Genomic DNA, 12,314 nt, shown 5'->3' on the forward strand with positions numbered 1-12,314 from the left:
ACTTTTGTATTTACTGCCGTGTTACAGCCACCATTTGGAAACAGTTAAGATATGTAAATAAAAATTTACAAACTATTTCTGTGTAAGTAACTCATTTCACAATGTTTACATCGGCGACTTATAGTCCGATGCAGCTAATATATAGAAACATATTTTTGATGGGTGCCGCGTATATACCGATTCGCTCTATAGTACGGAAAGTACAGAGTATTTTACTTTTATTAAGATTTAGTTTGATTTAACTTGGAGATTTAAAATGTATATTCCAATTACAGTGTTAAGATATACCAAAAAATACACGTTTACTGCATTTAAAAGGGTATACTTGCATTATTATGTATTATCATTACAGCAGTGGTTAATTTGGTCTCAGAATTATTTAGAAAATAATATTCTTTATCAGCAATAATTATATATATTTTATACAATATAATATAATACATTTGTAGGTCAAATTTGTTACGGGCCAGGCCTATCGCATTGTTAAACAGACTTTGTATGCACATGTTTTCCATTTGTCTCCGTTGAATTCTGGACTAAACAAGACAAAAGCATGTGTCTGAATCATGCTACACCCTGATCCCAATGCCATTATAGTCATGGAGGCCCTCCACTGACATAACGCATTCCCTACCGCCGACACAACAACATTCCTAACCTAATGCTAACACAATAGCCCCTAAATGGTTAAAAAAAAGTGTAGTGTAATCATGGTTTTCACAAATACTTCAAAACAAGGCGCTACACACATACACTTAGTTACTTACATATATATAATGTATATATATATGTATATGTATATGTGTGTATGTATGTATATAGCTGTATGTATATTTATATATATATATATATATATATATATATATATATATATATATATACAAAAAAATATATATATGTATGTATGTATAAGTGTATATATACATATATACACATGTGTATATATATATATATATGAAATATATAGATGTATAAAATATATACAGTGTGTATAATACATGTATAATTTATACAGTATAGATATATATATATGCATATACAAAACCCAAAACCAGTGAAGTTGGCATGTTGTGTAAATGGTAAATAAAAACAGAATACAATGATTTGCAAATCCTTTTCAACTTATATTCAATTGAATAGATTGCAAAGACAAGATACTTAATGTTCGAACTGAGAAACTTAATTTTTTTTTGCAAATAATCATTAACTTAGAATTTAATGGCAGCAACACATTGCAAAAAAGTTGGCACAGGGGCATATTTACCACTGTGTTACATGGCCTTTCCTGTTAACAACACTCAGTAATCATTTGGGAACTGAGGAGACCAATTTTTGAAGCGTTTCAGGTGGAATTCTTTCCCATTCTTGCTTGATGTACAGCTTAAGTGGTCTCCGATGTGGTATTTGACGCTTCATAATGCGCCATTGATTTTCAATGGGAGACAGGTCTGTACTACAGGCAGTCCAGTCTAGGACCCACACTCTTTTACTTGGAAGCCACACTGTTGTAACATGTGCAGATTGTGGCTTGGCATTGTCTTGCTGAAATAAGCAGGGGCGCCCATGAAGTAGACGTTGCTTGGATGGCAAAATATGTGGCTCCAAGACCTGTATGTACCTTACAGCATTAAAGGGGAACATTATCACCAAACCTATGCAAGCGTCAATATATACCTTGGTGTTGCAAAAAAAGACCATGTATTTTTTTAACCCATTTCCGAACTCTAAATGGGTGAATTTTGGCAAATTAAACGCCTTTCTGTTTATCGGTCTTTTAGCGATGACGTCAGAACGTGACGTCACCGAGGTAATACACCCGCCATATTCATTTTCACATTGCAAACACCGGGTCTCAACTCTGTTATTTTCCGTTTTTTCGACTATTTTTTGGAACCTTGGAGACATCATGCCTCGTCGGTGTGTTGTCGGAGGGTGTAACAACACTAACAGGGAGGGATTCAAGTTGCCCCACTGGCAAGAAATCTGCCGCCAGTCCCCCATTGAATGTACCAGGGTGTCTTCACATTTGACCAGCGATGCTAAGACAGACATGGCACAGAGATGTATGGATAACCTGCAGATGCATTTGCAACGATTAAGTCAACGAAATCACAAAAGTGAGTTTTGTTGATGTTGTTGACTTATGTGCTAATCAGACATATTTGGTCACGGCATGACTGCCAGCTAATCGATGCTAACATGCTACGCTAATCGATGCTAACATGCTATTTACGCTAGCTGTATGTACATTTGAAACTAGATACCCACATTTAATGCGAAACAAACACTTACCAATCGAAGGATTTAAGTTGCTCCAGTGTCACAAGATGCGAAAGTCCTGATCGTTTGGTCTGCACATTTTACCGGCGATGCTAATAAGGCAGCCATGCTATGGGCCACTTCATTAGGTACACCTACGCTATGGCCAAATAGCGTCATTAGCTATTCGCTCAATAGCTTCAATTTCTTCTTCAATTTCGTTTTCGCTATCTGCCTCCATACTCCAACCATCTGTTTCAATACATGCGTAATCTGTTGAATCGCTTAAACCGCTGAAATCCGAGTCTGAATCCGAGCTAATGTCGCTATATCTTGCTGTGGTAACCGCCATGTTGTTTGTATTGGCAGCCCTGTATGACGTCACAGGGAAATGGACAGTGGTTTCGAAGATAGCGAAAATAAGGCACTTTAAAGCTTTATTTAGTGATATTCCGGGACCGGTAAAATTTTGAAAAAAAATTCCAAAAATACAACAAGCCACTGGGAACTGATTTGTATTGTTTTTCACCCTTTTGAAATTGTGATAATGTTCCCCTTTAATGGTGCCTTCACATATGTGTAAGTTACCCATTCATTGGGCACTAATACACCCCCATACCATCACAGATGCTGGCTTTTCAACTTTGCAGCTATAAATGTTCGGATGGTTCTTTTCCTCTTTGAGCCAGAGAACACAACATCCACAGTTTTAAAAAACAATTTGAAAGACCACAGAACAGTTTTCCACTTTGCATCAGTCCATCTTGAATGAGCTCGGGCCCAGAGAAGCCGGCGGCGTTTCTGGGTGTTGTTTGATAAATGGCTTTCGCTTTTGCGTTGTAGAGTTTTAACTCGCACCTCCAAATGTAGCGACGAACTGTCGTTTCTGACAGTGGTTTACTGCACTGTTCCTGAGTACAATCGCTTAACAATATCAACTATCACGTTTGGTTGCGCAATTTTGTTGTCTCGTCCTTGATTCTCTGGACGGAGTGAGAAGAGAAAGTAAAAATGAGAGCGCCAGAGAGCAAATCAATTGTTAGTAAAACAGGAAAAGTCACCTTGACAGTTTATGAGTTGTTGTTTTTTTAAAAGGACCGTAGTCCTTCGCCGTGCTCATCTTTTCATTTTGTCCACTCTGTATTCGGATGTACGGAAACAACAGGTAGGAACTAAAGTGCAGGACTGTGTGAATTAAATAAATCACCAAAAATAAAAAATAAATGCCACTTAAAAAATTATCATTTGGTCCCATATTATTTAAATAAAAATGACTGCATAACATACATTTATTTCCATTCTTAAATAAGACTAACAGACCAAATTAAATGTTACACAGACCACGTAACTTCCTGGCAGTAAACCTGCAAAAAATTGGTCTTTTTAGGTTTTTTTATTTAACATTTTCAGACTTTGCACGATTGTGTTGAATTTTTTTTAGCATTTCTTACATATTTCTTATTTTTGCACCTTGATTTTAAGTGAAGTGAAGTGAATTATATTTATATAGCGCTTTTCTCTAGTGACTCAAAGCGCTTTTACATAGTGAAACCCAATATCTAAGTTACATTTAAAGCAGTGTGGGTGGCACTGGGAGCAGGTGGGTAAAGTGCCTTGCCCAAGGACACAACGACAGTGACTAGGATGGCGGAAGCGGGGATTTTAAGAGGTTATTAGTAAGTGTTTATTGTGATTTTAGAATGTTGTTTACATTGATTGTTTTCTATGTTTGTGTTGACATTTCCCCTCCTTTCTGCCGTGATAGCTGTGGGGATTATAAAAAGGAACATTACATTTGAAATAAAAATGTAACATTTGGTATTTTCTCCTGGTCCTGATTTTCCATAGATCATAAAAATATCAATAATTATCGATATGGACCAATATAAAAAACTTCTATCGTGATACAGTTTTCAGACATATCGCTCAGACACCCGGAAATATTAAGACAGAAGACATTTTATCGAGAATAATAATAGTTGTTTATGTGCAGAAAACACTGCGAAACCCTCATAATCAACAGGATTGTTCACATCTGAACTGATTGCACAGGAGAAGAGTGTAGATGCAACGATATGGAGTTTCTTTGCGGTAAACTGGACGGTCTGTGTGTGTGTCAATGTGTGTTGTGTAAGTTGCACTTCCTCTGTTGTGCGATTGTGTCCATTTTGTTTGCTACATTTTGACACCTCTGTAACAGATTATTCATCCTTTTTGTCCTGACCAAGGGGCAACCATATTTAAATTCATCGTTAGTAATCAGTTTCTAAATATATCAAAATAGGCTTTGACTGACATACTGCATGCTAGGGGAAAATGCGGAAAATTGCTGAACTCGTCAAAAAGGATTTGTTGTCAACCACTTATTAACACTTCCTCCCTCCTACGCAACTTCCTCATTGGTCTTTATTGTTTATCCATTTGTTTTTTATAGTCTGACATTGATGTTTTTGCAACGTTAAGCAAAATATTCCGTTATCTTCTCTTTGGAAGTAAAGTTGTGAACCATCACATTGTCACCAAAAAACTATCTTAAAATATTGTTGAGGTTTCCCTTTTTCATATTTCCATCCATCAATATTCTCGAGTGAAGTGGTTTTTCAAACTTTTTCCCCCAAGTACTATCATAATGACTAACATTACAATACAGTTGCGTAGTATGCCTAAATATTCATTAAAAACAAGTTAGAAGCTTTGTTTAATAAGTATGTAAAATATTTTGGCTAATGTACCAGTACACAGTTCGAACAGTAACACATTGTTTTGTATATATTAGGGGTGTAACGGTACACAAACATTTCGGTTCGGTACGTACCTCGGTTTAGAGGTCACGGTTTGGTTCATTTTCGGTACAGTAAGTAAACAACAAAATATAAATTTTTGGGGTTTTTATTTACCAAATTTGTAAACAATGGCTTTATCCTTTAAACATTGGGAACACTATAATAATTCTGCCCACGTTAATCAACATTAAACTGCCTCAAATTGTTGCTCAGAATAAATAAATTGACAACACTTTTCTTCTACATATAAAATCTTGCAACATTAAACAGTTTCAAGTCAACTCATCATGTTTAATTTATCACAGCATTTGGGAAGCCTGTAGTTGATTTTATTATGTAAATATTATATTTTTATCAACATGTGCTAGCAGGGACCCTGCCATTCAAAGCTTTTCTGTCCGTAAAACAAACACACACACACACATGCACGCACGCACACACACACACACACACACACACACAGCAAAATGAGCTAACGTTACGCTAAAAGCTAATTAGCCTTCACCTCAAGCCAGAACTGCGAGCGAGCTGAGCTGCAGTTTAAGTTTCTAGAAGGTCAGCGGGCTCATAGTGATGTTAGTAGTAGTTGACTGGGAGGTGTTTATCATCATTTGGGGAGAGTACGCTGCCTTATGCTCACATGCTAAACACCTATCTGCTCGACGCTGAAGCATTTACTACATGCACTCTGAATACGCAATGCTGATTGGCTGTTACCGCTATATATATATGTAACCAATCAGATGGTTGTGTGGGTGGGACAATGCTGGGTGCTGAGAGAAAGGCAGAAGAAGCAAAGCAGCTTGTTAAGACTTTAGGGTAGAAACTTGTTCGGTAAAGCCCCGTACCGAAACGGTTCAATACAAATACACGTACCGTTACACCCCTAGTGTATATATAAGGGGCTTCACGGTGGAAGAGGGGTTAGTGCGTCTGCCTCACAATACGAAGGTCCTGAGTAGTCCTGGGTTCAATCCCAGGCTCGGTATCTTTATCTGTGGAGTTTGCATGTCCTCCCCGTGAATGCGTGGGTTCCCTCCGGGTACTCTGGCTTTCTCCCACTTCCAAAGACATGCACCTGGGGATAGGTTGATTGGCAACACTAAGTTGGCCTTAGTGTGTGAATGTGAGTGTGAATGTTGTCTGTCTATCTGTGTTGGCCCTGCGATGAGGTGGCGACTTGTCCAGGGTGTACACCTCCTTCCGCCCGATTGTAGCTGAGGTAGGCACCAGCGCCCCCCATAACTCAAAAGGGAATAAGCGGTAGAAAATGGATGGATGGATGGATGGATATATATATTTAGGAAAATAAAAGATTGTACTTAAATATTGAATAAAATCTTTGGCGTACCACTTGATGGAGCCGGCTTACGACTAATGGTACATGTACCAAGGTTTGAGAATCCCTGCTCAAGTAATCATCCGGCCTTATTTACTTCAATAACCAATTTAGCTACTGTAGAAAAATAAACTGTCAAAGTCTGAAGTTTAAAAAAACAAAGGCACTTCCAAAACAACATAATTCAACACATTATCGGTGTCTAACTCAAGGCCCGAGGGCGTTAATTGTTGGCTGAAAATTAGAGCACTAATTGCTAACTAATTGTTAGCGTGCTATACAAAAGCGGCAATTGGTCGTTGCCAACGAGAGCGCTAATTGTTAGCTGGCAACTAGAGCACTAATCGCTAGCCAATTGTAGAACACTAATAGCGAGCTATCTTAAATGCTAACATGGGGTATTATCATAATGCATAGTTATGTATTCATGTTATGAATTAATTATTCACATTCAGTCGTTATTAGCGTGTAGTTATTTGGACCATCGATTGTGGTGCAATGACGCTTTTCAAAATGTCATGTCAGCCAAGTTCTTACCTACAATGTAATGTATTCTTTTTGTAATATTTCTCTATTTTGTTTCCTTTTAAACCCCCATTATTTACTTTTTACTCTTTTTTAAATTGATCTCAACTCTGTACACTGCTGCTGGAATTTTAATTTTCCTGAAGGAATCAATAAAGTACTATCTATCTATCTATCTATCTATCTATCTATCTATCTATCCATCCATCCATCCATCCATCCATCCATCCATCCATCCATCCATCCATCCATCCATCCATCCATCCATCCATCCATCCATCCATCCATCCATCCATCCATCCATCCATCCATCCATCCATCCATCCATCCATCATTTTATCTATCTATCTATCTACACTTTACACTAGTCGGAAATACAACTTAGGTTCAGTACCATTGGTAGTGATGCTAGCAAGCCCAGTTTTATGATCAAAATCTTCATTGTTCTTCATGCTCTTCCACAGACTGAATGAACCATGATCTGAGGTGTGACTGCATTGACATGTCTCAGCCTGAGTCCTGCGTTGCTGTGCGGGACTGGTTGAGTGGCCTTCGTCTCGAACAGTATTGTGAGGCTTTTGAGGGTGCAGGCCTGTCCACTTTAGCGGAATGCCTCAACCTCACCACAGACCAGCTGGAGCTGATGGGAATCTCACTGCCGGGCCATCGGCGACGCATCCTGGCTAACCTGAACAAATCTCGAGATGTCCCATCTCCGCCACAGTTTGACGCCTATACAATCGATCTACCAGTTGAGAGACCAGAGAGAGATCAACAATTGGAGGAGAACGAGCACCGTAGAGCGTCACCGAGTGGGGGCTCACCAGTCCTTGTTCAGCAGGACAAAGGTGTCCTGAACGAAGATCAACAGACCACTGAATCTTCAGTTGGAGACGGAGAAAAAACAGTCCCTCGAAACAAACAAGTGTCCAGAATGAAGGAAGAAATTGAAGAAGACAGGATGACAAATGTTCAACCTAAAGCGGAATGCATTGCGGTTGAAGGAGTAGATGCAGAGAAGAAGAGGCCAGTTCCAAAAGAGAGGACAAAGTTCCATCTCAATGTTCCAGTGCTATTGGACTCTCAACCTTCTTTGCCCCCAGTCCCACCACGGAGGACTTTGAACTCCCCTCCACAGCGCTTCATCTCCGCCTTAACTCCCTCACCCTCTGCACAAAGCCCCGCTTCACCCTACCAGCCCATTAATGCCGTCGAAATGGAAACTGCTCCGAGTAGTCCTTTGTCCTACACTCTGACCCAGAACCCTTCACAAGGACCTGTCCAGCCGCCTTGGGTACCCACCTCCCAAACACACTTGCAGACATTATCCCTTCCAGTGCCAGCTCCCGATTCAAGCAGTGATGGAACACAAAAAATCCCTCCCACCTCCTTCACAACCTCTTCCCCCAGGGAAAGGAGAACAGCTCCACCACTGCCTCCAAAAGTTGGGGCTGCGCCAAGAGGCCCTCCGAGACTTCCATGCAGGCGTCCTGCACTGTCTTCCAGAACTCACAGGTAAGTGAGTGCAGATTCAGATTTATACTGCTCCTATGTGGATGACATTTGAAAGAGACAGGGGCTTAGTCCAGCAGAGTCACTCGGTATAATCCTACCTCCACCAAAAAGACTCTATTTGTATTGCTCTTTGTTGTGAACAGGATTTTACAGATTCAACTATAACTCACGGGACAAAGAATAATTATTAAAAAATGTTTGTGATTGCATGAGTAATGCAGTCGAAATGACAAAATCAAGGCATATCCAGCGTCCTTTGCAGTGGTCTATTTATATTGTCAGAGTTACACATTTGGATAAGTATAACCCCGTTTCGCCACACACCGATGTCCTCTGCAGAAAGAAGACCATGGTTTTCAGGTGGACATACAAGCTTTGGTGGAGGCCTGTCGTGGCCTGTCACAAAAGGCTGTCTCTTATCTTGAGTTTGTTGGTATTTTTCTGCGTGTAATGTTTTAGTTCCTGTCTCGCGTTCTTATTTTGGTGGCTCTTCCTGTTTTGTTGGTGTTTTCCTGTAACAGCTTCACGCCTGTTTCTGAGCACTAGTTCCCGCACCTGTTTTCTGTTAGCAATCAACACTATTGAAGTTGAGCCTTTTGCCACCTTTGTGTCGTAACGTTGTTGATTGTTCATCATTTATATCGTTTGTGGACGCGTCTCCTGCTGTACGTTCTTACGAGTAAGTCTTTGCTGTTCTCCAGCATTCGGTTTTGTTGTTTTGTAACCTGATCAGTTTTCTGCAACATACCCCTCCTTATGCTTTTAGAGCCTTTTCCAGTGGCCCTTGCCTTTTGTTTATTTTCTTACAAACTCCAGTTCCATATGAGTTGGGAAATTGTGTTAGACGTAAATATAAACGGAATACAATGATTTGAAAACCTTTTCAACCCATATTCAATTGAATGCACTGCAATGACAAGATAGTTGATGTTCAAACTCATAAACTTTATTTTTTTTTTGCAATTTATAATTAACTTAGAATTTGATGGCTGCTACACGTGCCAAAGTAGTTGGGAAAAGACATGTTCACCACTGTGTTACATCACCTTTTCTTTTAAGAACACTCAATAAACATTTGGGAACTGAGGAAACTCATTGCTGAAGCTTTGAAAGTGGAATTCTTTCTCATTCTTGTTTTATGTAGAGCTTCAGTCTTTCAACAGTCCGGGGTCTCCGCTGTCGTATTTTACGCTTCATAATGCGCCACGCATTTTCGATGGGAGACAGGTCTGGACTGCAGGCGGGCCAGAAAAGTACCCGCACTCTTTTTTTTTTACAAAGCCACGCTGTTGTAACACTTGTCTTGCTGAAATAAGCAGGGGCGTCCATGATAACGTTGCTTGGATGACAACATATGTTGCTCCAGAACCTGTATGGACCTTTCAGCATTAAAGGTGCCTTCACAGATGTGTAAGTTACCCATGCCTTGGGCACTAATACACCTCCATACCATCACAGATGCTGGCTTTTGAACTTTGCGACTATAACAATCCGAATAGTTATTTTCCTCTTTGTTCTGGAGGACACCACTTCCTCTGTTTCCAAATATAATTTGAAATGTGGACTCGTCAAACCACAGAACACCTTTCCACTTTGCATCAGTCCATCTTAGATGAGCTCGGGCCCAGCCAAGCCGGCGGCGTTTCAGGATATTGTTCATAAATGGGTTTTGCTCTGCATAGTAGAGTTTTAACTTACAATTACAGATGTAGCGACCAATTGTAGTTACTGACAGTGGTTTTATGAAGTGTTCCTGAGCCCATGTGGTTATATCCTTTACACACTGATGTCGGTTTTTGATGCAGTACCGCCTGAGGGATCAAAAGTCCGTAATATCATCGCTTACGTGCAGTGATTTCTCCAGATTTTCTGAACTTTTTGATGATTTTACGGACCGTAGATGGTAAAATCCCTAAATTCCTTGCAATAGCTCGTTGAGAAATGTTGTTCTAAAATTGTTCGACAATTTGCTTACAAATTGGTGAGCCTCACCCCATCCTTGTTTGGGAATTACTTAGCATTTCATGGAAGCTGCTTTTATACCCAATCATGGCACCCAACTGTTCCCAATTATCCTGCACACCTGTGAGATGTTCCAAATAAGTGTTTGAGGAGCAATCTTCAACTTTGTCAGTATTTATTGCCACCTTTCCCAACTTCTTTGTCACGTGTTGCTGGCATCAAATTCTACAGTTATTGATTATTTGCAAAAAAAGAAAAAGTTTATCAGTTTCAACATCAAATATGTTGTCTTTGTAGCATATTCAACTGAATATGGGTTGAAAATGATTTGCAAATCATTGTATTCCGTTTATATTTACATCTAACACAATTTCCCAACTTATATGGAAACGGGGTTTGTATTAAATACCTTTTTACCTGCACGTTGCCTCTTCAACTTCCTGGATATTGGGAACACGCCAACAATGCGACCCCAGCCTCACTAGTGCTGTCCTTCATAAATAGTCCTTGAGGGTATGTATGAAAATGCTTGCTGATGGGTCGGAATTCATTAGATAGCTGAATAGGTCTGAACGAGCAGGAAGTAAGAATGTAAATAGATGAAAAACAGGGTTAGTAGTCACAGTGTGAATTGCTAATTATCAAAACATCTTTCAATAGTCATTCCTACATTGAATTGAAGCTCAATATGTTGGCTTGAAATTAGGAATGTGCCGATCGATCTGCCACTAATCAGCATTGGCTGATTTTCTTGAACTAGGAGATTCCCATTCCCTGATGATGTCTTTTAATGCCGATCACAAACACCGAGTAAATGGGCCAAATTTGACAGCCCTAATACTTATATGTGACAACCAACCCCAAAGAAAATGTGACGACCTACACGGAGTCCACAACACTTGCAACGGAGGAGGACAGGGCAGAAAAAGAGGCTGTTAAATGTATAAACAAGACCGAGACATAGAGGCAAGCGGGCAGAAACAGAGAGGGGGAGGGGCGTGTGACCGCCTTCACCAAGTGCCAAGAGAGAGGCAAGTGCGCTGACTGCTGAGGTAAAAGCGTAGGCAATCTCCAAGATTGCCAGCATTCTTGTAGTTGGACTCGCACAGATGTGCATGCACTCGTGGAAAAGGACATGTATTCAGGAACAAAATTATTTTTAAAATTAGTTTCCAGGTGGGGTGGGGGGAAGTGTTGGTTAGCTTTGGGAGGTTTAAGGCAGCCCCCCCTATTGAAGACATCTGGCCTTGAAGACATCCATCCATCCCTTTTTTACCGCTTGTCCCTTTCGGGGTCGCGGGGGTGCTGGAGCCTATCTCAGCTGGATTCGGGCGGAAGGCGGTGTACACCCTGGACAATTCGCCATCTCATCACAGGGCCAACACGGACAGACGGTCAGCCTTCACACTCACATTCACACACTAGGGCAGGGGTCGGCAACCCGCGGCTCTTGGATCACTCTGATGTGGCTCAGCTGCATACTTGCCGACCCCCCCCCATTTCTCTGGGAGGTTTTCTGGACTTCAGTGCCTCTCCTAGAAATTTCCCCAGGATAACATTCTCAGATTTACACCCGGACAACCATATTGAGGGCGTGCCATGATGGCAATGCCTTAAAAGTCCTCTCGACCATGTCGTCGCGTCCGCTTTAAAACTATGTGAGTGCTGGCCGGCCACATGTAGTGTGCGGCTGCTGACTAAATGCGCAAGCGACTGCAAGGCATACTTGTTCAACAGCTGTACAGGTTACACTAAGGGTTGTGGTATAAACAACTTTAACTCTCTTACTAATATGCGTCACACTGTGAACCCACTCCAAACAAGAATGACAAACACATTTCGGGAGAACATCTGCACTGTAACACAGCATAAACACATCTGAGGTCCTCTCCAAGGTTTCTCATAGTCAGCATTGTCACTGGCGTCCCACT

At 40.6% G+C, this 12,314-nt stretch overlaps 1 protein-coding gene across 6 annotated transcripts in view; it reads left to right on the forward strand.

The window, feature by feature from the left end:
• The window catches only part of LOC133564665 (arf-GAP with Rho-GAP domain, ANK repeat and PH domain-containing protein 1-like), a 180,233-nt gene that overhangs the window by 31,023 nt on the left and 136,896 nt on the right, over positions 1-12,314 (forward strand). For all 6 annotated transcript variants that reach the window (XM_061919125.1, XM_061919126.1, XM_061919127.1 and 3 more), the window contains exon 2: positions 7,371-8,421. In XM_061919125.1, the coding sequence (XP_061775109.1) occupies positions 7,376-8,421 (1,046 nt within the window). In that variant the 5' untranslated portion in view covers positions 7,371-7,375. The remainder of the gene's footprint in view (positions 1-7,370; positions 8,422-12,314) is intronic.

The sequence above is a fragment of the Nerophis ophidion genome, linkage group LG13 (assembly GCF_033978795.1).
Source record: "Nerophis ophidion isolate RoL-2023_Sa linkage group LG13, RoL_Noph_v1.0, whole genome shotgun sequence".
Taxonomy (NCBI): Eukaryota; Metazoa; Chordata; class Actinopteri; order Syngnathiformes; family Syngnathidae; genus Nerophis; species Nerophis ophidion.